General features: G+C 50.3%; 5 protein-coding genes and 4 non-coding genes across 9 annotated transcripts; 5 read left to right on the top strand and 4 right to left on the bottom strand.

Moving 5' to 3' along the window:
* Positions 1 to 1,452: 1,452 nt before the first annotated feature.
* Positions 1,453 to 2,766, top strand: BDP81DRAFT_389933 (uncharacterized protein; the record flags this gene model as incomplete). Its single annotated transcript, XM_060587338.1, has 2 exons — positions 1,453 to 1,809; positions 1,903 to 2,766. 2 exons carry the CDS (start codon positions 1,453 to 1,455, stop codon positions 2,764 to 2,766), a joined length of 1,221 nt encoding a protein of 406 aa, XP_060450967.1.
* Positions 2,767 to 3,831: 1,065 nt separating this feature from the next.
* On the bottom strand, positions 3,832 to 5,720 carry BDP81DRAFT_389932 (uncharacterized protein; the record flags this gene model as incomplete). The annotated part of the gene is made up of 3 exons (XM_060587337.1): positions 3,832 to 3,875; positions 4,295 to 5,051; positions 5,109 to 5,720. 3 exons carry the CDS (start codon positions 5,718 to 5,720, stop codon positions 3,832 to 3,834), a joined length of 1,413 nt encoding a protein of 470 aa, XP_060450966.1.
* Positions 5,721 to 5,879: 159 nt separating this feature from the next.
* BDP81DRAFT_402866 (ankyrin repeat-containing domain protein) lies at positions 5,880 to 9,143 on the bottom strand (the record flags this gene model as incomplete). The annotated part of the gene is made up of 3 exons (XM_060588862.1): positions 8,001 to 9,143; positions 7,558 to 7,702; positions 5,880 to 6,091 (listed from the first exon to the last, which is right to left on the bottom strand). The coding sequence occupies exons 1-3, from the start codon at positions 8,952 to 8,954 to the stop codon at positions 5,880 to 5,882; spliced, it is 1,311 nt and encodes a 436-aa protein (XP_060450965.1). The 5' UTR covers positions 8,955 to 9,143.
* Positions 9,144 to 11,261: 2,118 nt separating this feature from the next.
* Positions 11,262 to 13,406, top strand: BDP81DRAFT_416810 (uncharacterized protein; the record flags this gene model as incomplete). The annotated part of the gene is made up of 3 exons (XM_060589567.1): positions 11,262 to 13,004; positions 13,047 to 13,177; positions 13,214 to 13,406. Coding segments are annotated over 3 exons (2,001 nt in total), but the record flags the coding sequence as incomplete, so codon positions are not given.
* Positions 13,407 to 17,550: 4,144 nt separating this feature from the next.
* BDP81DRAFT_t44 lies at positions 17,551 to 17,622 on the bottom strand. Its single transcript has one exon. It is a non-coding gene; the product is annotated as a tRNA-Ala (tRNA).
* A 6-nt stretch (positions 17,623 to 17,628) lies between these two features.
* BDP81DRAFT_t43 lies at positions 17,629 to 17,732 on the bottom strand. Its single transcript has one exon. It is a non-coding gene; the product is annotated as a tRNA-Val (tRNA).
* A 529-nt stretch (positions 17,733 to 18,261) lies between these two features.
* On the top strand, positions 18,262 to 18,365 carry BDP81DRAFT_t62. Its single transcript has one exon. It is a non-coding gene; the product is annotated as a tRNA-Phe (tRNA).
* Positions 18,366 to 21,895: 3,530 nt separating this feature from the next.
* Positions 21,896 to 23,571, top strand: BDP81DRAFT_457609 (cytochrome P450; the record flags this gene model as incomplete). The annotated part of the gene is made up of 4 exons (XM_060593302.1): positions 21,896 to 22,105; positions 22,155 to 22,440; positions 22,490 to 23,095; positions 23,147 to 23,571. The coding sequence occupies 4 exons, from the start codon at positions 21,896 to 21,898 to the stop codon at positions 23,569 to 23,571; spliced, it is 1,527 nt and encodes a 508-aa protein (XP_060450963.1).
* A 657-nt stretch (positions 23,572 to 24,228) lies between these two features.
* On the top strand, positions 24,229 to 24,309 carry BDP81DRAFT_t63. Its single transcript has one exon. It is a non-coding gene; the product is annotated as a tRNA-Thr (tRNA).
* The last annotated feature ends 2,295 nt before the right edge of the window (positions 24,310 to 26,604 follow it).

The raw sequence follows: 26,604 nt of genomic DNA, 5'->3' as shown, positions 1-26,604 counted from the left end.
CCTCGCAGGTCGCAGGTGAGAGCAACATCGACCTGGAAAACCCAAGGAACATGTGCCTAAACTGAACTCGGAGGGGGATCTCTCTGATGCCGAGATCAATTGAGTAATCGGAAGCGTCAAATGACGAGGAACACGGAAACGAAGATGCCGATGTGCTAGCTTCGGTGGGAGAACGAGGACCCCCTTCCGACCGACTTGGAATACCGGAGGGTAGATTTCGAGGCGAGGCGACTTCTCAGCGGCACGGGGTATTTGCGGTTGCGAAATTTGAAAGCTTTGGGGCATGTCAGGCGACGCAACTTGCTTTTCGAAAGATAAATAGTGCTTTGAGGCGTTCGATCATTGAAAAGGGGTCGGTTACCTACCATAATCATCATAGATAGACTTGGTTCGTCACAAGCCAGGCAAGCAAATCTTCATTCAGTTGATGCGAAGCTCCGAACGCTTGAAATGACTTGAAAACTTGTAATGTTTCTTGGGAGCCCCAGCTTCCAGAGCAAGCTTATCTCTAGAATCGACGGTGTCAGCATTGGCTTGAAAATCACCGATTTTTGCTTCGTATCCCATCAAATTCTAGATGGCGTCACTACATCTATCTCTAGTCTTTCTCTAAATTGGCTCTGTTTCGAGATTATCCATTGGCTGATATTAGGGGAAATAGGGTCCGATAAATCGTTCGTTGTTCCCCCTTATATGTACGTACACATGTACTGACGCAATTTAGCAGTTGATAGCTACTTTGCGAAAGCTAGGAAGATGTTCCGATTAAAAGTATCACTGTAGTATAACCGGTAAGTTGCTAATGATTTTTTACTTGACTCCCCTCACTTTGAGTGTGTCAACCATGATGTTGATACAAGAACATCCCGTCTCGTTCTCCATCATCACCTCAGCCTGCGGAATAAGGCCACCTCTCCGAGCTAAAGCAGCAATATCAGGTTGCCAACAGTCAGATCTGGCTCACGTAAGGTTATATTCAGGAGTATTCCACATCCTACCCATTCACCGCCTCGCCCCATATTTGGAAAATCTCAAAGGTGAAGGTAAAGCCCTTTCTCCCACCGGACCTCCTGCCCGGCGCGGTTTTGATACGCGTCTGTTGTTTTCCTTCATCCCACGCCTTTTGCGGAATCCAACCTTTCTTCATACTTCACCTCTTCAAACAAGTCAGACCAATTCCCGCGCAGAGGACTCGGAATTCTGATCTCTTCCTTCTTCACTTCAGACCGCGGTCGTACTTGCCTCCTTCGCGTCTACAACCTCCCTACTTCTCCACCTCCCTTCTTCACCCAACACTCACAATAAACTCCATCCCACGACAGCTTCTTCAGTCATCACACAATCCAACATCGACGGAGTGATCAGAAAAAGTACACCATCCCTTCATCAATTCCTCATCACTTCCTTGTCTTCCTTATCCCACATTCTCACTCTTCTCATCCCACTGCGAAGATGAGTGCTCCCAGACGCATTGCCTACGAGGTCTTTGCTACCCCCATCGACCTCCCTCGAAGAATCGCGCAGCCCTTTCCTCACGACTATCAGCGGGGTCAGAGAGAGGCCCAAGCCCAAGAGAAGGTCGACAACAACGAGAAGATCGTCGGCGAGACCGCCAGGATGGCCGAGACGCTCACAAAGGGCGCCTCCCAGACCCAGTGCGTCTTCAGTGACGAGGATGTCATCCCCGGCACCAGCATTGCTGGCGTCTCTGGCCGGCTTGGTGACGCCAAGCTTGTCTCGATGCAGCGAATGGTCATGGACTCTGTTCCTAAGGGAAGTCAGGTCAAGATCATCTTTATCATCTCTAAGGTATGTTCACACCTCTCACTACTCCTACTCGCCGCCCTTTATTCGGGTTGTAGTAACCTGCGATACCGCTGCTAATGACTATTGGTGAAAAAGGAGAATGGTAATAACGGTCAAGCTGGAGCTGCTAACAATGCCGTCGCTGCGGAAGCCGGACCTGCCGATAATGACCGCATTGTTCAGGGGGACAATGCGGTCCAGGACCGTATCCGCGTCCAGATCCGCCAGCACGGCCGTGGCCAGGCTGGTGGTATCCAGGCTGACGAAAATGATGAAGAGGATGACATCTCCCCGCGGCCTAGAAAGCGCCGCCGTCTGGGCACTCCCTTCCCAAGAGCTTCCCGCCGAGCCATGGCCCCCATGCATGTGTCGCCGGGAGACGTCAAGGCTGAGGAAGACGAGGACGAGGACAACAGCGTCAAAAATGAGGGCGAGAATCTTGAGGAGCGCGACGAAGAGAATGGCGGCCCCCCGCAGCAGCAGGGAATCCCCGGATTTGCTCTACTCAGCCCTGCTGAGATGCTGGCTACAGCTAGGCGAGAGCGACTCATGCACGGAGACGAGCAAATCAAAGACGAGCCCAAGAAAGAGGTCAAGGAGGAGAATGACGCCGAGGCCCTATTCTTCTCTACACCCGACGAAGTCATTGATCGCTTCAGTCGCAGCCATCCCAGCCTGCAGGCCATGGATAGAGAGACTCGATCCCTCTACGGTCTTCCTTCTAGCTTCCCGTCCCCAGCTAGACCCGCCCATGCCTCTCAGCAGAACAATGCCTCTGACAACGATGATGGTGATGATGACAACAACAACAACAACGAGGAAGAATCTTTCCAAACAAGATACGCCGGTATCTCCTTTGACGAGTTCCTTGCCGGACATGCCGGCCCCTTCTCCTCTGAGGACCCTTATCCTCGTCTTCGGAGCTTGAACGACGGAACTAACTACCCCGGATATCACTAGCACTCACTAGCTTGGACGCACGGAAGAATGGAGGAGTACTTGCGGAACTGGACGATTTGGTGTGCGTGGATGGATTCGCACTTGGACGGACAGACAAGTGCCCTGGACTTTTTAATGGTGCCTCACAAGGAATGCATGGTGTCAATTGGACTGAGGAATGGCCTGTTGCTGGTATTGGAACAAGCAGATTTTGATAAGGGCTCGCACACAAAGAAGAACGCGAGCTAGCTCACCCTTAGCTATTAATTCACTCTGAACTTGCAATCCTTTCATGAACAGTGCTTTGAATTATCCTTTTTCAATTACACACACATGTATATATATATACTTATATGTATACGTTTGGCGGCAGCTAATCCGTTTATCTGGCATTTCCAAATGTGGTGCCCGTTGCGTACATCCTCCGAATGCTGCCAGGATCATGATACACGGTAGGGCTCCCTGAAAACATGTTGCCGATACCAAAAACGTGTATAGTCCAGGACTTATCATTTGGGGACTTGTATGAACCAAAGTCATACCAAGCATTGATAGTTCCGTTGGGTTTGGTGCCAGTGATGATTGAATAATCTGTCGGGCGGCGTGGGCAGTGGCCGGTCACCTCAATCCCTGGCGATGCCATCCGTATTGTCCAGATGAGGTTCGAATGTCGATGCAAGTGTTCTTATCCCAGATCTGCTCGGGTGTTGGGTCCGAAATATGGTATAAGACGGCGGTTAATATCGTCGATGCTTGAAGAATGGCAAGCCCTGTCCGTCTTCAGCTCTTCAAACCGCGATTTGGGACGGTGGTCACACAGGTCATCAACTGCTCATGTTTGATGGGATGGTACGAAGAAACAAATAAAAGTCGATAGTCTCGTTCAGTTCAACGTTCGGAAACATTACGGGCCTTAACCACGCGCGCTCCATCACAACACCACATCAGTGGGTGGACCTCCGGAAGCGCGCACCGTCGTTACATCCATGGCATCCTCGCAGTCTCATACAATCCAAGAGTTGGGCCCATATCTATATCAGAAAGACTAGCTCCCACCTTCTGCCGGCCAAAGCATTCCACTCCTCCTTAGTCACGGTAGCACCTCCTACTCGGATCCTCGCGCCTGAAGGCTGCTTCTCCACCATGTAAGCAACCAACTCACTGCGAGATCTGGCATACTCAAAACTACCTCGTCCGACAACTATCAACTCTGCTTCGTCAGATGCAGTAGCCATGTGATTGGGATGATCCCACACTGCCGTCACGGTGTTCCCTCTATGATCCCTTAACAACTGGACTCTTTTGGGCACTTCATCGTCTTCGTCCTCGCTTTCGTCCTCATACTCTTCATCGTATCCCCCCTCGTAACGCTCTCCTTCTCCATTTCGTCCCCCCTCCTCGTCTCGTTCTCTCTCTTTCTGGCGTGCATTCAACCTTGCCACATTCGGGTCTAAAAGCAAGGTGCAGCAACTAGTCCAGAAGATCAAAAGTACTGGTCTTAACTCCGGAACGAGGAGATATGATGGGGCATGTTCCATGGACACCTCACGAATGGCAGCTTCTCTCCATGTAGGCGGCGCCCTGCGGTGGGGGTTGTTGCTGCTCTCCATCTGAATGAAAGACTGGTTCTGTTCAATGAGGACGAGCCAGTTCTTCTCGCCGTCAAGCATGTAAAATTCCAGACCGGCGTGCTCCCCTACCAGACTGCCAAACAAGTCGTCGAACAAGTTTGGGCCTATCCAGCCAATCCAGGACCAGCTCGGGTACGGGACCTGTATCGTATCATGTTTGGTGGCTATTGTGTAAGTTGCTTTGCGCCTGCGAACACTGCTGACATTGTGGTCTGTTGACCATGTAATTGCCACACCAAGAAATGACTTCGGCAGAGCCCAGGTGAAGCCGAAGCCGCTAGTGAGCTGAATGGAGGCTAGAATTCCCTCAATGGCGGCTAGGGCGTCTCCATCGTAAGTCAATTCCCTTTTACCGTAGTCGGACACCAAGCTCTGATACATCCGGTTGATCGATTCTGGATCAGCTTTTGGGATATGAATCCCCTCGTGGTCAAAATTGAAAACGCTGTTGCGAAAGAGGGTGAGGCCACGGTTCACGGGATCTAGAATTTCCCAATTGGCGTCTTCGCGCCAAGTGGCCGATTGACGCTCCCAAAACACCACCTCTTGGGTAAATATCAGAAGCCAGCGGGATAGCAGTATCTCTTGGAAAGTCCATCCTCGTGTCATGTACTTGCTTCGGTTACGATCTGCTGGCGTGAAGCCCAACCCGTCCGGAGGCGGGGCTTTCTGCAGCTACACCCCATTCACGAAGAACGGCCCTTCTGCCGAGGGTCGAGACGAGGCACGAACTCCTGGAAGTCCATCGTATGCGCCTTCTCCGGAGAGGGCGACGATTGTTAACGTAGCGAGCCCGTATATGACTTCCATGAGGGGAATGAAGGTTGCTTTGTCTTGGGGCGAGACTTGAATGATGCAAAGACTGTCGGTCCAGAGGTATCTCTCACCTATCATGCGTGTGACCGTGATGGCGTCCAAAATGGTATCAGGTATCCACGAAGAGTCCAAGGCACCCGGGCATCGCAGTAATTCCAGCGAAGTCCCCTTCAACACCTTGAACTCTCGCTTGCCCCAGACGTAGCTCGGCGCCACCCACTTGGCCCCTGGATTCCGCAGGTCAACGATACACATTGCGTCGACGTCTATGCTGCGGATCATACGGGGCCGTCGCTTTGTGTGAATCGATGTGAGACCGCACGGATCTCCGTGGACGTTGCCGCAAATTCGGTTCCATTCCTTTAATAAGCGGAAGTCGATTTCGGGCGGCCGAATGCGGCCGTAATATGGTTCCAGGTCCAGCCATACGGATGCGTCTCCTTGTGTGTAACTACCGTTGGAGACTTCCAGCAGGTCGCATATATCTGTGACGGTAGGTGGATGCTCTCTGGTTCGCTGATAATACATACTGGCACCGTTCATGCAACGGTTGAGGGTGACTTGCACGTTTCCTGAGCGGAGGGTATCATCGTGTCTTGTATATGCAGTCGCATCCACAACACCGAAAAGTTGTCCAGAGAATGACGCTTGGCCGCTTTCTAGATTATTATGTTGTGTTAGGTTCGGCTAGAATCTTTGGGACCAGGTGTTGAAGAGAGCCGAGATCTGATTGCAGAACAAGCAAACATCCTTGCGATCAAGGACTTCTCGTAATGAAGGGTATTCGTCGCCCGAGCGCCCTTGATCTGAGCTATTTTCAGAGGCTGCGGACAGCTCTTCATCAGGATCGAATCTGTCCGCGTCGTCTTCGTGATCGTCTCCATCGATTTCTTCATCGCCTACAGCGTGTGTGGTCGTTCCGTCAGATCTCACATCTTCGTCAATTGGGTATCCAGCGTCCGTCGCATCCCAGTCCCCCCGATGGTCTAACTCGGGGCGGTGATATCCAATAATGCGGAAGTCGACGGTTTGACAGTAAGAACATAGAGCCATAGAAATCTCCAGCTGGCAATGACGGAATGTCGAGAAGACATGCGTATTTCGTAAAGGGGCGGGAAATTCACAGTAAATTCAAGAAATCGAAGTGAGCGGGGTACAATGGTTTCTTAACGCATAGCTGCGTGACAGTTTGTCAGTATGGTCAGCGGAATATGCATGTATAGGTAAGCAGAAGAGAGTGTTTCATTCGTACTAAAGAGTAGAAGGGATCACCATAGGCTTGTAGGCCGAATGTACCGCAGCCTGCAGGGACAACTCTGCGAAAACCCAGAAGGGAAGTGTCACTTCCGATTATGTCGCACGCTCTAGATAAGTAAGTTGTGTCCTCAAACCCCCAGTCTTTATTGAACATAGCCTGAAATGACCTTAGACTCCAGTTGCGGAGAGAGTGTTAAATAGGTAGTTCGTTGGTGGACTTCGCACGCTTGAGTGCCTGAGAAGCTTATTCCAAAAGATTACCGTTTTCAGCTGTGCCCCTCATGAATTACGGCGTCTATTGGTTGCAGACTTTCGACACCACAAGCGCACAGACCACGTGACTTCTCCTGGAGTCGACGATTGCTTCAGGCTCGTCGATGACGCCTTGGTGTTCAACTGGAACTAAAGATTGAGAGCTCGCAAGTTTTGCGATTCATGCAAATGGGTTACTCTAAAAGTATCTTGATTCGGGTATCCGGCAGCTTCGTGAGATATCCGGTGGCCAACACAACGTGACTGACTGAAGTCCCAAGCACAGGGCGAAAATTGCTGGTTCTGGGTGTAAGCTGCATCGCAACGCATGGCCGGCCGGTCCATCACCGATCGGTATCATTGTCCCATTCGACAGAAATCCAACCCGATGCGTACTAGTAATCCCTAACAAGAGCGATTTAAAGTAGTGTAAGAGTTGATAGGCAAACACATTGGTTCACAAATGTGGAATGGTGAGTGCCAACATGCATGATCCCAAGAAGAGGACTACCCTTGATTAGTGAATGCTCCCCGAGTGAGAAGGCGTCAGCTCAGGGCTGTCCTTTACCTAGCTAATGTATCTTTCTATTGATGGTAATCAGATCATTGCGGTGTAGCTTTCGCTAGACGACCCAGAAGAAAGGTCAGACGCATAAGCTACGGCCAGGCCACTCAACCACGTCTTGTGGTGTTATTATATACGTACGTCCCAACTCTTTAATCTCCTAGAGCAAACGAAACTGCCACGGCATCTTTTTCAATCTAATCTTCACCATCACAATTCAAAACATTGTCACTACAACGCCGACTTCACATACCCCGTGCAAACAGACAATCCCTACACCATGAAGCTTACACTCGCCCTCACCGCCCTCCTTGCCACAACCGCCATGGCCGGAGTGGCCAAGATACGCCACGAGGACGAGACTCTCGAAGACAACTAAAGGCGTCGCGCTGTCAAAGCTGGAATCGACCTCGTCAAAGAAGAGGACATATTCTCGCTTGGCGACTGATCAGTCAAGGCTGACATCGTGTCAGTCAAGGAGGAGGATATCATTCCCTGGGAGATCGCGCTGTCAAGGCTGGCATTGTTCCGGTGAAGGAGAAAGACATCATCTCTCTCGGAGGTTAAACAGTCTTGGTCGATGGTGGCAGTCTTCTCGAGAATATGGAGGCAAGGGAGACTGACAATGACCTGTTGAGCTTCAACCAAGCACATGCTTTACACAACAACATCAGCCATTACTCAATACACGACGCTCAAGGAAACAAGAATCTTCCTCCCCCAGTCTTTCCTACAGCACCATTGTCTCTCAGAACCTGCATCGCTTCCTCGTGACCTCCAACCGCAGCACTCTGAAGCGCAGTCTGCCCTCTCCGTCCCTTGTAACTACAAGCATTCACATCCGCACCGGCCGCCAACAAGCGCTCGATCAAGTCTACACGGCCCTTCTCAGCTGCCGCATGCAAAGCCATCCCATCCCCGTAATTGCCTCCCACGGCGTGGACATCGGCGCCTTCCCGGAGAAGAAGATCGGCGATCTCTAGATGACCTCGCAGACATGCACCCTGCAGAGCCGTGTAGCCCTTATACTTCGCCGAGGCACCATTGACATTAGCCCCATGTTGGAGAAGAAGCTTCACCATCGTCAGGTATCCGCCGCCCGCTGCAGCTTGTAATGCCGTGTACCCCGCCGTCGGTGATGGCGGGGCATTCACATCGGCTCCCAGCTGCAGGAGCCGGCTGACGAGGTGTTCGTGTCCTCGCTCTGCGGCTGCCTGAAGTGCCGTTCTTCCGTTATACCGCGTCACGACAACCGATGACGATGCTGCTGCTGGTGACCCGTGAAGCGAAGGATGCGACACAGGCTTCAATGACACCTCGTCAACTTTCGCCCCAGCGCTGAGCAAGATATCAACGACCTTCTCGTTGCCATGTCCGCAAGCGATCTGCAAGGCATTTCTTTGGAAGTTGTTGCCCCCGCAAAAGTGGATATCGGCGCCGGCGTCGACCAGCATCTGCACGGCCTGTTCGTGGCCGTGCATGCTTGCAGCCTGGACGGCCGTCTGTCCGTAGTACCCGTGCGGGGGCCCGTTGACGGCGGCCCGGTCGGCGGCAAGGATGGCCCGGATTGTGTCTAGGTCTCCGCCTCTGGCGGCGAGCTGCAGTGGTGTCCAGCAGTATTCCTCTCCGTCGTCTGTCTGCAGGGTCGGGTCCCACGCCGCGTCTAGAGGGGGCAGGGATTTTTCCATAGCGGTGTTGAGCCCCGATGAGGTGAGTCAAGGCTTGGAATAGCAGGTGGTATTCATGGGATTAACAGGATCTAGAGAGAACCATCTAGTATCGGGAGCTATCAAGAGACGGGACGTTGAGCTGTGATGCTATCAAGAAAAGCAACAGTCCAGGCCAAATAAGCCAGTCAAATTTATGCCTGAAGATACATGTTGCTTAGTCGTGTGTTGTTGACGGACTGGAACACCTGCATATTGGTTGGCCAAGACGGGCGTTCGATCTTCTTAAATGCGCTAGCTTAACGAATCCTACTGCTTATCGATCGGGATTCGGCACACGTCTATCATCAAGATGCGGGGGTTAAGAACGACATGGATCTGGAGCGAGGTGAACGGTTAGATGAATATCATCGCGATTGTTTTGCAAGCTTAAGCCAGTGCTCCTCTCTCCCATGAACCACCTTCTTTGCCCCATTCAAATTATGCAACGATGTCTGGGAAGTGGGAGAAGCCTTTTCGTGATAAATCCGACTTGTCATCGGAGGACCTCAGCCTAACCGACGAGACGCCCCGAGTTCAACGCGCAGGTCCCAAACGGCCAAGTTTGGAGATTATTGGGAGAAGCCGTTCTCACAGTTGGAATCGTCGTTCTAGGTGGGATAGTCATTCATGATAGAGTTCTTTGAAGAACGGAATCATTGCCATATGGGCCAGTGACTATGTAACCCCGCCTACCCTCTTCATGAAGCAGCGCAAAAACCACCGCCATCACCATCAGTGCCTCAGAAAGCTGTCACTTCCGGGAACACAGCTGGCTTCGGGTCAGATCTAGTATACCCGGATCGACAGATGCTGCTGAATGCTACGAGAATGTGAGAGGTACATGAGAATTGGCAGCAGCTGTATCCAAGTAAGTTATCTAGTATGCCGTTGGGATATGGCTGGCTGCCCCTCTACAGCCAGTCGAGGCTACTTTGCGGCAATCGAGGACAGCGCAGGATACAAAGTCCAGTTCCCTGCAGCAGACATCAGCGGTAGGTTGTCTCCCGAGGACAAGCGCAGCGGCTGGGTGCTCTCAGTATTTTATCGGATTCACTGCATGGTAAGCATTCGACAACCTATTCCGTACTCAGAAGCCTCGCCGCCAAGATACTAACGTGCTAAATCCAGCCGAAGGCCAATCATAATCACAAGGCTCGATATCTCTCGAAAAGTGTTCGCAGACTGGAACCCCTCTAAGTTGGGCCACACATCCCACTGTATCGAGTACCTGCGACAGAGCATCCCGTGATCGGGCAATACCAGGCTGGAAGGCAGCCTGGGATCTCAGTCATGAGCGTGAGCCAGACCACTCCAAGCTCTTCAAGTTTAGCATGGAAGACTGTAATTTGGAGAGCGGGGAGTACTGCCACTGACAATCAAATCACTATACACCAAAGTTGAGAGAACCAGGAGAATTTGACCCCCTACAGTGCTTATGTATTGGCATCTTTATATATCACATTTCACAGCTGGTGGTACCAATATGGTAAGTCACTAGCTGTTGGAAAGGACTTACTACTATTGTTAGGCTTCCGAAACATGATGCAAGACTCTTTCTGTCGTGGATTATCGTGATCATATTGTTGTCTATGTTGTGTTCTCTCCTTTCCATATGCAGCCAGGAATATCCCTCATCTGAGGCACCTGGATTCCTGCATTTTCATTGGTTGGTCTCACCCAGATTATTGTGGGTTCAGATTGCTCGTTCTGGTCCGAGCATACCCGCCCAATTCCACTTCTGCACTTCAACACTTTCCGCAACCTCTGCACGTTTGCAATAAGTCAACCCACCCCAACGAAAATGGTCTCAGATCACCACCACTAAGTACACTCAATTAATTAACTACCTTCCACTGCTACTACAATACACTTACTATTATTATTAAGTAAATCGACCCTTGCGAGTCGACTGGGACTAACGAGACGGTCGCTAGAATCCTCCTAGGCTCTCTATATATCCTTAATATTAACGAACTCAGTATTAGGGTCTATTCACTTGAGTTATTTACTACAATTCCAAAACTTGTATCTAATTAGTACCATAAAACTAGTATTTTATAATATAAGAAATTTATACTAATATCTTAATGAATATAAGGGCCACAAATGTTTTATAAATATATCTAGACTCAGTGATTTTCTACAATTTTAATGATATATTTATAATTTATAAATACAGGTATCATAGCAGTTACGTGCTTAAGAAGTTACATGGTAATAAGAAATCCGCGGGATAAGTGGTGTCCGACCAATCTCCAGCCATGGCCCAACTTCCTGCAGCAACAGAGCATCGTCTTCGGCACCCTCTATAACACTTTTCCCGTCCACAGACGCCGCTTCGAGAGCCGATCATTTCTATCAGGCCTAGGCAAAAGAATCGCGAAGCGCAAGATCACTGACGAGAAGGCCCTCGAGTATTTCCTACATAACAGCGTCGAGGACCCCGTTCGAACGATCATGGACGAGCTCAAGGAGGAGGAAAAAGTCAAAAGCGCGTTCGATCTAGGCAACGGAATCGTCTTCGAGAACCACCCGCATGCCATCAGCGACATAGCCGAGGAAGTCGTCGACCGCAACGTCCCATCGATACCCCCCTCCACACCGCACAACAGCAAAGTCAACCTCAAACAGCTACGAGCCGATCAGATCTGCGTTTACCGATCCGAAAACGACGACGACTCGAGTAGCCGTTCGATGCTCTACGTTTCCGAATATAAACCACAGCATAAGCTTACTGCGCCGCATCTTCGCCTTGGTCTGCGTCCGATGAATATATATAAAGAGGTGGTCAACCGAAAGACCATCCCCACATCAGTTAACCCAGATGCGCGGTTCCAGTATCATGCGGAGAGACTTACGGCAGCCGCTATCTCACAGACCTATCACTACATGATCGAAGGCGGACTCGAGCACGGCTTGTTGACGACGGGCGAGGCGATCGTGTTCTTGAAGGTTGACTGGCGCGAGCCCGAGACACTCTTCTATCATCTAGCGGAGCCGTCTGCGGAGATAGATGCTCACCCTGAGCATGCCCACCTCTGTACGGCAGTTGCTCAGTATCTGGCCTTCAGCCTGATTGCTCTTGGTATGCCAGGCGAGCGACAGCCACATGGACAGGATGAGCGGCGCCAAGCTATGGATAAGCTGAAGACGTGGGCGGAAGACTTCGAGACGACGCTACGATCAGTTCCAGACGAAGAAAGGCAGCCACCGGAGAGCTCGCCGGGATACGAACCGAAGGCTTACAAGGATATCGACAGATCTTGCTTCATCCGAAGGAAGAGGCGAGGACATACGAGGGACGGACATGCCAGGGAGCAAGTAAGGAGGGACACGGATGAATCATCTGAGGACGAGTCGAGACGGGATTTACCAGACACGCCCACTCCAAGGGAGCGGCAGACACGCGGAAGGGACACCGAAATCCGGGGCGATCAAGGTAGCCAGGGAACCCGACGTAGTGAGCGGATCTTAGTGCGTCGGCCTCGAGGTGGTGGAGAAAGGGGAAGAAACGACAATCATACGCCGTATTGCACCCAGAAGTGCTTATTGGGGCTTGTTAGCGGCGGAGTCCTCGACTCAGGGTGCCCGAACAACTTCTTTCATAATAGGAAGCCGAGCGATGGCCGCCGCCACGACCACAGTAGTGGCCGCCCAGATACTCGGCATCTAATCGACCACACTAGATTCGTAAAGCTTCTTAGAGAGCAGCTAGAGCGGACACTAGACGACGGTATAATACCTTTAGGACAAGGCGGTGCGCGGGGAGTCATGTTCAAAGTGAGCCTGCTTGAGTATGGCTATACCTTTATCAGCAAGGGTACAGTACAGGCATTCATTAACGACCTTGAGCACGAGGCAGCCGTTTACGAGCGTCTACGGCCTCTCCAAGGTACATATTTGCCTGTGTTTCTTGGGGCCATTGACCTCCGGCCGCTGAACAGGACTTATTACTACGATCACCGAGTCTACGTGGTGCATATGACATTTCTGTCGTGGGGAGGACATGATCTCTCTACGATAGAGGGCGTAAGTGGTGGAGATAGGCACCTGGAAGCGATGGCAATGCAGTCATTGGGTGCAATTCATTGTCAGGGTGTTGTGCACAAAGACATGCGGAAGGAAAACATGGTGTTTAATAAGGAGATTAACGGGATCATGGTGATCGACTTTGAAAGGGCGCAGCTCTTAAGACCACCTCGGTGTGCACTCACGCAACTCGTGCCGAACAAGCATAGATGGACGGCGGAGGTTGTAAAGGGCAGCAAGTTAACAAAAAAGTCAACAAAGCAAGTTCAAAACCAGGGAATCTTTTTGGGCGATATTGAGATGGTAAAGAACGTGTTTGGGAAGCAATCCACTTAAAAGCCAAGCCTAGGAAATCGAACATCACTCTGCCTTCACAGCCTAGCATGAACTACTTTATCCTCTGTTCTCGTCTATCGCAGCTCGGCCTCTCGGCATAGCTATGCACCATCATGACATAAGAGTTTAAACTTAACCTTATAACTAAATTTAGACTTATATATATATAAAACGTGCATGATAAGCGAGCGGATCAGACAAGCTAGCGGATCACCCGACCAAGACAACACTATCTTTACAACTTTAACCTACGCTAATCTACCGAAAATAATACATTCTTTAAATAAAGAAGCCTAGATACTCCTAGCATTTCAGGCTATTAAAAAAACCTAGAAACTAAGTATTCAAGTAGCAGCTAAGATATACTTAGTACTGTTTTTAACGCTACGTGCCTATATAAAAGGAAGAGCCTCACGATATAAAACTTTACTTATCTCTAGGAATTTAACCCCTTTGGAAGAGGATAAGCTAGTTAAGTATATCCTCGACCTAGACGCTAGATCTTTTCCTCCTCGGCTTTGTAGTATTAAAGAAATAGCGAATTAATTACTCACTAATTGTAACGCGCCTCCTATTAGGAAGCGATAGGCTTTAAACTTTGTAAAGCGACAACTATAATTATAAACGCGTTATTTTCGCAAGTACGATGTTACGAGCAGGACAAGGCAACCAACTGTGGCACAAAGCAAAAGCTTCGATAATGATGATGACTCCGGCATCATTGTCTCTTGTTCTGCATTATATAGCTACGCGCCCACAGTGACAAGTTGCGGCGGGCGTAACATACGACTATAAGAGGGCCTAATACAAAGATCCAGATATAATAAATATATAGTTCTCGCTTATAACAAATATAATTGCAAAGTATAATGTTGTGGACTTAGACATCTATAATTTTAACAAGACTGGCTTTATAATAAGCTAGATATTAACTAGAATAACTAGTTATAATTAGTACCAAAAGGCGTTCAAATACGAAAATGATATAGCCCAGCAACTGTAAATAGGTTATACTCATTCAGGCCATTAGCTCGTTGGGCTACAACATTCTACTATATATTATCATTATAAGCTAATATTACCTCTCTACTTAGTATATAGAATCCGGTCTCTTATATAACTAGGTCATCGTAATATTTAAAAATAGATTAATAATAAATAAAAGAGGCCTAGATTAGGCTCGGCACTTTAAATAGTTGTTAGAAAGGTAAATCTTTTACCTTATTATTTGCCTTATCATTCATATTACGTAAGCATATTATATAGCATATTAATCTATAATAGTTATAAATTAATATGGATATTGATTGTGTAAGCAACATTAGTTATGTAAGCTTACGTGAGCGAAAAAAGGCACTGGAAAGTAATAGAATGCGCTGGAATTTACTTGAAAGGTATTACGTATTACGATTACGCATTCACTTACGTATAACATGCTTATTAATTATGATGTAATTAATAAGCAATGAAATATTTTAGTTGGAGGATCTTATGCCTATATAAGAGCATCTTTTTACCTACTTAGACCTTTTGTTAAGCAAGCAACTTCTTATATAATAATCTAATTATATACTCTCTTTACATTTACATACCTCTTTTATATACGCTTAACTACCCCTATATTTATATATTCTTGTTTCTATATGAATATTCACCATTTAATATTCTTATATAAGAATATTACTACTTACCTCTTAAAGCTATCGTGCCAGAAATTTATATATTTAACTAAGAGGTTCTAAAGAGCCTCCCGGGCCTTTTATATCTTTTTAATAATAGCCTGCAGACTTGGTATCGTCTCTAACTCTAACTCGTTCAAATCGTCTTTAATACATTACGAAGTTTTAAATCGCTCCTTGGCAATCGCGTTTTCGGACATATCGTCCCGGTTTAAGCGACGGTGCCCTATTGGCGGAGGGCCTCTATATTTACCGGTAACGTAGTAAAAAGGTAAATAAGAAGAGTCTCTAGAGATCGGGAGGATAGAAGGCTATAATAACAGCGGCAGGTCTAATTATTATAAAGAAAGCAGATTTCCATTTATTTATATCTTTTACGGAAAGTAACAGTACTCCCCGAGAGGCTTTCTAGCTCCTTCTTAGCCTAGCTAAAGTAAAGTAAAGAGATAAATACCATATGTTCTTTATTACTTAAGGGTAAATACTACCCTAGCGCAATATCGAGCTAAGGGTAAGGATAGACGTAATTCTAATAAACTAGCCCTTAATTACTAAACCAACTTCATAAGTTATAAGAGGTTATGCAAATAGCTAAGGAACCAGCGCGCCGTTAATAAACCCGATATAGTCAGAGACGGTAAAGGGGGGACCGGCCGCTTACGGGGCCGTTCTAGCCGTTAAAAAACGGGACCCATAATTCTCGGTAGTCATCAGCAACCCGGCTATCACGACTGCCCTCATTAGCTTATCTATAGGAGAGCGGACGGGATCCCGAGTTTTCTAATGGGTATGGTCGTATGTGGTGGTTGAAAGAGAGCGTACGTAGTCCATGGAGGAATTCACGATGCGGCTCACGTACAACCACCCACGACTCGCCCAGTCGGATAGAGGAAAGAGGGGACAGAAGGGGTGGCAACAGGAGGATCAAACGAGTCAAAAGATGCAGTCGAAAAGTCTATCCTGACTTTTAACGGGAGATAGAGTTCAGGTACGAAGGAAAGTGTGAGTCTAGTTGGCACGGATGGGATGATTGTGCCTGTAGATTCTATGAGGATCTCGCTCGCCAAGAGAATTACTCTTCAGACTGATGTCAATAACGTTGGGAGACAGCTGCAGAAAGTTGTTCGTCCTGAGTATTCTATGTCGAGCCGGCCGAGATCATTCCCTTCACTATCTTAAGCGATGACGGTGTAATTTACTACTACTCATGGGCATCCTAATGTGTCGGTCAGTTTGAATGCGTATGCTCTCCGCATTGATTTTCCTACTTGATGGTCTTGAACTATGCCGGCCTGGTGGATTACTACGTGTGTGTAGTAGTCTGACATCAGGCAATCGAGCCGGTGGCCTCTTAATCAATAATACCATGATATCAACCAGCCAACATGCGACCAACTGGCTGGCCTTAAGGCCAGGCTGGGACTCCCTCACACGCCGACGCTACGTCCCCAATCCGCAAAGCTTCGATACCTTCAACAGACGGTCTCCTCTTCCATCAGAACGACTCGAAGAGAATGAGAATCTGGTTTGACAGCTCTCCCTCCTCGCATTCCGCCGAAGTGTCTTGAGTCTCAACCTTGAGGCTAGCAAATAGGTTTCACAAAGCTCCAACAGAGATCTCTGAGACTCTGGCATAAAAGCATCCCACGGGCTCGAAACCCGCGAGCCAGGGACCACCATTTCTATTCCAGGAACAAACATCAAGTGATGTCCGCCATCCGACCAATGCGGCAAAAGCATCTGCCCACATACCTATGAACGTCCAAAGTTGGGTGTGAACCCCGATGAACGTAAATAAATCTCCGAGGTAGTAAAAGTCAAAAAAGAAAAATGTGAGGAGGATCGACAAAACCGGTCGAACGCGCGTCCCCTACGTTTTAATCATCGCACACAGGCCGTTAAAAGGCTCGATGAACCGCAGCTGGGATTCAGAGAGTACAGTTCACGTTTTGCTGAAGATGGAGCGCTCGTGCAGCCTCTCTCTCTCTTTCTCTCTTTCGCGTCTTCCAGCATCCCCGCTGGCGTTTCGGGCAACGATGCTTACCCTGATCCTTACCCTTTGGTACATTGGTTCCCGAGCATTCAAGTCAGGCGCGTGCTGATGCGGGATGCGACATTCTACTAGCTGAAATCTCGAACATGGTGGAATCTTGTCGCGAGCCGCTGTTGAGAAGGTTCTTCTTGTCCTTGGGACATCCTGTACGTCGTCTTCATTCACCTTACCCCCGGAGAGCCCAAGATAAATTTGCCGTCAAGCATGGACGACGACGCGTCCAATTCCAATACCTCATGTGACATAGAGCTCGGAGACTAGTCACAAACTCAGAAACTAGTCTCAAGTTTAACCAGTTTATTGGGTAATGTTTCCCCCAACAACCTGTTGCTAGTCAGTCCGCTAAACTTGAGTCAGCTCCACAGTCTCGGCAGGTACCCGAAATACTATCTCCAAAACGTAAATCTTGACACAAACGCCATGGAAAGTTGAGCAAAGGCTCAAACAGCCTCCTTCAGCAGCGCGTGCGCCAAAAAGATGGACGATCTGGGAATCGAACCCAGGACCTACCGCATGCTAAGCGGTCATTATACCACTAAACCAATCGCCCATGGCATGATCTAGCCCGGACTTGAACCGGAGACCTTCAGTGAACAGGCGAGGCGTCGTAGAACGCTCGAGGTGTTAGACTGACGTGATAACCAACTACACCACCAGACCATTTGATTGATGGAAACAATCCTGAGCAAGTGTACCATTAGGGCAGGGTTCTCGACAGGAACCACCATGGAGCTAGGCGGAACCCGGCAGGACGGATGCGGGAGAGTGGGTCCAGGGTCTCCGGGCTGGTCTACCGAAATTCCAGATGACCAGGTTGCCGGGACCCAAACTCGAGAGACCGTGTGCCCATCAGCACCATTGCGCAGAGGAGATTCCGTGTGATTATGCTAGAAAACATGGGGCCATGGGACAAGTTGACGGACTCATGCGTTGTATGCGAAGGGCTGACTCGTTATGTTGGCCAGGCCTCGGTGGCCGGCCAGCCAGCCCGAGTGGTAGATGTAGTGTGCTACTCGTGACACAGTCGTGAAGAACTTGACCCGAAGCAAGAAGAGACTGCAAGCCACTGTGGACCACGAGCCAGTGACTCTGGGAGGGATCGAGGGCGGGCACAAGTTGTGGGGTGGAGACAACCCCAGCCTACACTGCAATATATCGCTCAATGTCTCTTCCATGTCCGAAGATCGTGGCGGACATAGCTCAGTTGGGAGAGCGTCAGACTGAAGCGGATCTGATCCGAGAAACTTCATTCAATCAATCTGAAGGTCGTGTGTTCAATCCACACTGGCCGCATCTTTGCTTTTTGTTGCCCTCTAGTAATTAATGCAGGGCGTTCGTTCGCTGTGGTTTCTTTTTTGGTTGGTTGGTCCCACACGATATGGAGGTGATTGCTGTCTTTTTTGTCTATTTTGGTACCATGAGCGTGGTAAGTAAGTGCGGCTCTGCGAGGAAGGCTAAATAGAGTCTAGCCAGCTGGCCTGTGAGCAACGTCATACGGCCTAGAGAGGGGGTGGTGGTGTATGTATGTATGTACATCGTCTTCCGGAGTCGACACCGAAGCCTGGCCACTCATAGGACCGAATGAATGTATGATTCCTTTTGGGGCCCGAAAAACGTCTCTACATTTGACCCGATCGTGATCGTATGTATATGTCCGTCTTCTGTTCGTCTGTCCACTAGTTGCCGTCGTTCGATCTCCTAGCCTGGTATTTGATACAGAGGTGCGTCATGAAGAAGTGAATACCCCTAGGTTATGGCCAGCGCAGGCTCGTCCGGTCGAGTAAATTGACAATTGGGATCGGGTTCAGATGGGGGGAAGTTCAGTCGTTCGCTTGGATTTCCACTTGTGGAAAGGGCACATTGCTTGCCGCGTATGCCAGACAAAATGGACGCCCCCAGCCGGTCCGGTCAGTGCGAAGATTGGAGCCCGTAACAAACATCAGCCGAATCTTGCGCGTGGTAACGGTAAAACTGGGAAGCAATGCCCATCAGTGGCGGCTTTGGACCATATGACGAGGCTGTTGAGCGGACCGACAGTGCCCGGGCCGCATTGTTCTCAAGTTTGCGAGCCGGTGTGTTTCTGGTCGCCACCATCGTGAGCAATGGAAAACACGACGTTGAGCACACGCAGTCCTCTTCGGTGCCGTCGTCGGCTCCGTCTCCGCATTTTCTCAAATGCTTCGCATTGTACCTGGCTTTCGAGGTGTGCTGGCCGGCTGCCGTCTTGGCGAAGAAACGCCGTTCAGGCAAATCCAAGGGAACTTCTTTCATGGGTAGTGGGTAGAGGCCGGATTTCTGAACAGCTAGCCGCCATGCCGTCTCGAAGACCAAACATGGAGACAGCGCATCGACGTTCCCGAGGCGGGGCAGGAAATCCCATGGGCAGAGAGATAAGAGCCATTCCGGCTGGGTATAGGCTGAGAGAAATCGACTTCTCCCAGGGCTGACCGTGGTTCAAGGGCGAATTAGTTATAAGTTTGTCGTCTTGTTCCTTGTCTGCTATACGTGGCTACGTGTCGAACGCGCTAAGAGTTGCGGGAAGGCGCGTCGTCGGTGTGGTAGCTTTGCCATGCAGATCCCCCTCTCGATTCCTTCGTCATGCTGGCCCCAGAGTCAGAGGGGCCACACGTTGCACACGCGGCCACCAGCAGGCCTCACCTGGCCCCCAGGCCCGGTAGCAGTTTCGCAGGCGACCTTTGTGCACTGCCTTCCCGGCGGCAGTGAACGGCCGCTACTGGGCATGCATGGATGGAACCGGCCGGAGACGATGACAGGCAAGCAAACAGCTAAGCATTGCGGGCTGTCGGTAAATCTTGCCCTGGCTGAAGATGAACCCTGTGCCTATTCTTGGACATCATTATTGGCAGGCCATGCGTTTGCTCATAGCGGCGCAAACATTGTGTGTGCGGACAATGAGCATTGACTTTGGTCTGGTTGTCGGATGCAGAAAGAGGCCGTGATAATTTCAGTTGCTCGGAGAAATCAGCGAGCAGGTTTGATGCATTATGGGGGGGGCGGGATCAGGGAGATCCAAGAGTGAGAGAAAGGGGACGACGCAGCAGCGAAGAAGCTTACTGCAAAGCTAAAGATGGCGCTTCGAGAAGACGAGGGCCTGACTCTGGTGGTTTAGCTGTTGTGGTCGTGTCTGGGTGGGTTGAGGTTAGGAGTTGGTCGGAGATGGGATGAATGTGGGAGGAGTTGCGCTACACTAACAATTTCTGGCGCGTCTCGGCCAGTAAGCGAGCCGAAAGGAACCCCTGCATCCGTGCCAGAGTAGGCAAGTACTTGACGGGTGTTTCTGTAAGTATTCAGTCCGTGCAGAATGTCAACGAAGATACTAGGCAATACTTGAAGAAGTCTTGATCAAAGTAGAGCAGGAGGCGTCCCCTGCCAAAGGGGAAGGATTACCTAAGACGCTTGTCTCACTCTATTCTTCAGGGCAGGCACGGAGCAATCGAGATTCAAGCTTGATTGTACGTACTGACTGTACGGAGTACCTCCGTACCTTATGTACGTCTTCGTCTTCATCTCCAAGACTTCGGCATGTGCCGGTCGCATCCTCTCCTCCTCATGAACTTCATCAAGTTCTTGCACCAGTGTCGCCGCTAGATTCCCGGATTGCACATCCCGGGTACTAGATCAAGTGATCTTACCAACGCAAGGACGCCAGACGACTATGGAAATCCAAACATCCGTCACGCATGCTCCAGCCCATCAGCGGCAAATGTTTGGGGCTCTTCTTTGAGGCACGGGTGTGGCAGCAAGCTAAAATCCGGAGGTGGCAGCTCCCGAACGACTCCTGTTGACCATCCATGTTTCAGATGCGCCTGGCAAGTCCGCGAAACCGCCCTCGAGTCCTCGACGCCCGAGGAAGCAGAAGTCGATCACGTCCCAGTCGGTCCAAACTCCCAAACCCTCCGAATTTCACTCGTGCCCGGCCCAGGCGCCAGGTCAAGCTTACCAGTCCTTGACTTTGGATTCTCCCTTTTTGGCCCTTACTGGGTTCCTGGGGCTCTGGAGGGGCCATACGACCAGACTCGAGGTCGGGGTTGGCTTGTGTTGTATGTCTTGCCCTGGTGCCGGGAGGCAAGCGGGAAGCCCTGCTTTGCCTGTGTTGCATCTCGTCTGTGTTTCTGGTGTGTGCACCTACCTGCACCTGCACCTGCGCGCGCGCGCCGCTACGATGCATTGCTAGCATCGTTTTCCGATTTCACTCCTCTCTTTTCTTTCCATTTGTTTTCTTTTCCTTCTTTCCGCTCTTATTTACACCTACCCTCTTCTCCAACCCGCTACCGTGCCCTGTTTCCTGCTCTGTTTCTTCTCTGGACTTTGGGGCTTTGTAGGAGAAACATTCGAGAGTCGACGAACCAACTACACGCTGGACGACGGTTGAACGACAGGGAAGCAGACAACGGGACGCGGCTAGCAAGCAACTCGGCTTTGGATCAACATTCGTAACTCGGAGCATTCGTCACTTGCTCTTGTTAATTCCGAATCCTTGTGCCATCATTGGATCGTCGACATCGCACCAGGCACGGCTGGCAATCTATTCATCTAATGGCCAATGTCTTGAAGACATACCCAAGTCGTCACACTTCCCTCTCCGCCTGGGGAAGCCTTTTCACACAGACGACTTTTCCTTGTTCATAATACCGACTCGATTTGATTTCGGGACCTGGCGTTGTCCTGTATCTTGTTGGCGCTGGATTGATACCCTTAAGACTTCTTTTGAGGAACAGCCCTCCATCTACTTTCTTTTCGAACCACAAACGACGCTCGCGAGCCTCGATACACCATCACACCCCATGAATCAGACAGCGACCATGTCGTCCATGCCAATGGAACTCAACCTACCCCGGGTTGTCCCCGGCGGTCAGCACATTAGCTATTACGTCGCCATAAGCGCGATGCTAGTGGCAGCCTGGCTCTTCCAGTCGCGAAGACCAAAATTTCCCGACATGCCCTTCTACAAGGCTGCCAAGACGAAGTGGATGTTTGACGCCGAGACTTTGATTCGCGACAGTTACGGCAAGGTATGGTATACACCAAATGCATGTAGTTCGATCGCTGACACCAATGCAGTTCCGCGATACTGTATATCAGATCAAAGCGACAGAAGGTCTGCAGGTGCTTGTACCTGCAAGGCTCATTGGCGAGTTGAGAGGCTTGCCAGAGGAGGTACTGAGCGCTACAGAGGCCGTCGACGAGGCCATGTTGAGCAGATATACCAACTTCACCCTGGGCAACCATGCCGACCTACTGTCTACACTCGTACGGTGTAAGCTGTCGCAGAATCTGGCGAGGCTTGTGCCCCAGCTCAAGAGCGAACTCGAGTACGTCGTGGCCACAGAGTTTCCGAATTGCAAGGGTAAGTCCGTCAGTCAGAATTTCTGCCTCGCCCAACTAACACGTCCCAGAATGGACACCGGTAAAGTTCCAACCCTTTGCCCTGCGAGCCATTGCACGGATCAGTGGCCGAGCGTTCGTGGGCCCCGACATCAACCGACAAGAGCAGTGGATGGACATTAGTATCAACTTTGCCATCCACGTCTTCGTTGCCGTCGTGAAGATGCAGCTCTTCCCGGAGTGGGCACGACCGATCGCCCAATATGGAGTTTCAGAGCTGCGACAGATTCGCAAAGACGTTGACAAGGCTACCGCCATGCTGGAGCCCATTATCGATGAAAGACTGAGGGACTTGGAGATGCCTAGCTACGAAAAGTCCCCCGACGACTTGATCCAGTGGCTCGTGGAAGCCCTCCCGGAGGATGAGAAGAGGGACGTCAGGTCTCAGGCCCATTTGCAACTTATCCTTGCAGCTGCGTCGATTCACACCACGAATAACCTGGTGACGGATTGCATCTACGATCTGGCAGCCCACCCAGAGGTGCAGGACATGCTGCGTGAAGAGGCTCATCAAGTCCTTGAGGTAGAGGATGGCTGGGCGCGGAAAGAGAGCATGGCGAAACTGAAGAAGCTCGACAGCTTCATGAAGGAGACCCAGCGGCTCGCCGGGAACATCAGTATGTCAATCCGCAGGCCACTTGTTGGGACATATCACTAACACGTAACAGCCTCCTTCATCCGAAAGGTCGTCAAGCCCATTGACCTCTCTGACGGCACTCACTTGCCGCCCGGAACCAAACTCCTGGCCCCGCAGGCCGGCATCTCGCACGACGAGAGATACTTTGAGAACCCAGACACCTTTGACGCGCTGCGCTTCTACAAACTACGACAGAAGTCCGACGAGGACGCAAACAGGTGGCAGTTCACCAGCATCAGCGACACTAACATGAATTTCGGCGCTGGCAAGCATGCATGCCCGGGCCGCTTCTTTGCCGGGAACGAGATCAAGATGGTACTGGCATACTTTTTGCTCAACTACGACATGAAGCTCAAGGACGGGGAGACGAGGCCGAAACCGATGGTTATGGTGATGAGTAAGTCACCTGATCCGAATGCAGAGGTCTTGTTCCGGAGGCGAACGGCTGCGGTGTGAGGTTGAGGTCGATATCGCACCGTGGCAGCTGCAATCTACATTTAAAAAGGCATTAAAACCATATTCTTCACGAGGCGGCTGGTGGCTTAGGAAGCCAATCGCAAACTCTACCAACGAACAGATAACCCCCGTGGAAGCAGACACGGAGGGCACGCATATCAAAAACATACACACGTTTTTTCCAAATCTTCTCGGCGTCGGGGCCTGGAGCTCCAGGGAGTCTTGGATAGGCTTTAATTGGAGGCGTCCTTTGCCGGCCCGTGGAGGAGATACCAAACCAACTACTTATTGTACATTAACCACAAAAAGACACATAACTACCTATCCCATCAATCAGTGGACAACATTAGAAGCGAGCACAGCGATGGCAATGCGGTTGATGGCTAAGGGTCAAACGTTTATCGTTGTAGTAGCTAGCATTTGGAAGCGAGGGGGGTATGGGGTGATCGCATACATGACAAGGTCACTATTCAAAATAAAAACCAAAAGAAATTTCTCAAAATATCTTCTCGGGCGTCTTTCTCAATGAGAAAACACGTCCTGCGTACGCAGTCAAAGACGAGCTAGCTGCAGAGTTGAATCGCCTTCATGGCGGGGCTCTCTCTCCCATATGGAACTTAAGTGCTCTTCTGTGGGAAAAATATATCAATAAGATAAGCCTTGTTGGCTAAGTGGTATAGCGTCTCACTAGTACCTAGTGGCATGAGAAGATCGGCGGTTCGATTCCGCCACGAGGCATCACCTTTTTTGCCAATTCGAACAATTTTATCATACTAATGATGTTTTCTATCTATTGTTCATTCTAGGTAGGTACTTATTTATGTCCTTAGTGCATGCCTTTTGTTAGTTATGACACCCGGCCCGTCAACTCGTCTTTGAACCAAGTACTTGCTGTAGCGCCAACTTTAAAATTGTCTGTGGTTTGACACCAACTTCAACTCCAAACTTCAACTACCTCTAAACTTTGCGCAAGAAGACGAGATCCCTCTCGCGCATTCACTTCCACTCAGCATTTGCACCCGTTTGTTTACCTTGCCTTGCCTTCCAGAGTCCGGCAGCCAAACCAGGGCACCCGTACACACACACACCGAGCACGGTCAAGCCACCCCCGCCCCTCGTCACCTGCAGGGACCTACCTTTCTTTCCCTTTCCCCGCCTGGTTGCCCATTCGCTTCCTCGTGCCTACCTAGTGATCCAACCAAGCCCTCGACAGAGACGATAGAAAGCGAAGCCCGGAAAACAATTGCTTGCTTCCCAAGACAGCCTGGTTGACGACATCCTCCTCGTTCATTCAGTGAGAAGGCAAGGCAGGCTCTAAGCGCTTATTCGTAACGGAAGGGTACCGTAGTATGTCGTACGTAGCTTCGTAGGGCTGTCTGTGGCCGCGGTAGGGCTTACTTCGAGAAAAGGCGGGCTGCACACGATGGCGTCTCGCTCAGAGCGGTATCATCCGTCGGTTGAGCGATGCAGGTCGTTAACCGACGCTGACTGCGGGAGGTGACTTGCATACAGTGACACTGTTGGTGCAGCGGGCCAGCTACAGTGCAGCGGGATGGAAAGCCTGCCCATTGCCATCCATAAGGTAGCTTAGGATAGTACCTAGGTGAGAGCGTATGCCCTCCCGTCACTTTGAGAACATGAGGTTGTATGTAGCATTCGTGCACCCCGTGGAAGCAGGCTGCGATCCATCCTCTCCCTCGAACGAGTCGACATCCCTTCTCCCGTCGGACCGCTCCCGCCAAGTGACGCACACGATGACTCCCCCAAGCAAAAAAATCGTGGCACCATTAGCGCGGACGCCGCAGCCTTACGTACCACTCAACAGGGATGGAAGCGCGTCCTATAAGCTACCTATCTCACCTTGCCTTGACCAAAGTGTACTTTTTCAAAAAGTCCTGGTTACCTAAGGCACCGTAAAGCAAGTTAAGGTTAGGTAGTATGCATCGTACGGTATGGCAAGACAAAGGGGGAAAAGAGGGAATTGGAATTTCCAAAAGAAAAATCCATTTCGGAAAATCCCATCACTCACTCAGCCCTACAGCCAAACTTGATTCGCCATCGTCCGCCGCATTTCCCTACATACCATCTACTCTACAGTACTGGTACGAAAATTCCAAAAGTTGTGACTGAACCCATCAGGCCATCACTTCCCCAAATTATAATACAGCAAAACCTGAACCCGACATCCAAGCCGCGTCCCGGCCTCGTCATCGCAGAACCTCTACGATCGCATCTAGCTGGGGTCATTCTCACGTACCTACGCAGTAGGTACTCCGTACCTCAAGTTGCTTCCCAAAAAAAAACCCCCCAAGTTCGAAGGGAGGTTGCCGCGTATGACAGCCAAACATTCTCCTTTCTCCCAGCCTTGACTGCGTACCCCGTACCGATACAACTTGCCGCCTCGCGATAAACGAAAAGCTACATCACGTATCCTCGTGTCCTGCCTCCCTCCCTAGCTTACCCCCCCATCCGACGTCTACCAAAAGGGTAAGCCGGGGTGTTGCATGGGATGGCACGATATCTAGCTCGCATCATCGCGTGAATCACATGCGCGGTGCCTGCCCACCCCCTCTCCTACACTAGGTTCTCCTCGCGCGCTTGCTCCGCTCTCCACACCTTCAAACCCCCGTTGTAGAACGCAGTGCATCACCCCTAGACCGCGATAGCGCCTATGTACCAGGTACATCACCTGTCATAATTCACCACGAAATTTCAGCGAGCGACGGGGACCGGTTCTTGACATGGCTCGTCCCGAGATAAAGTGTGGGGTTCGTCTTTTTTTTTTCTTCGCTCCCGCGCGCTAGCCTGAGGAACATGAGGTGGTGCACGAGCTAAGTAGACATCGGTTGAACGCAACGGGGCCTGGCCTGGCCTAGACGATGCGAACCAGATCAGACCAGCCCAAACTCAATTGTCCGTTGGTGTCAGGTTTATCACGGGCGATGAGCTGCACCACTAACAGATAGGCAAAAAGAACCCCCCCATTCGTGTATTCAACTAGAAATAGAACAACATGCCCCCAAAACAGAACAA

The sequence above is a fragment of the Colletotrichum phormii genome, assembly GCF_030913505.1.
Source record: "Colletotrichum phormii strain CBS 102054 chromosome Unknown BDP81scaffold_2, whole genome shotgun sequence".
Classification (NCBI taxonomy): Eukaryota; Fungi; Ascomycota; class Sordariomycetes; order Glomerellales; family Glomerellaceae; genus Colletotrichum; species Colletotrichum phormii.
Note: the sequence above shows the minus strand (reverse complement) of the source record. Positions and strands in the feature narration are given on the sequence as shown.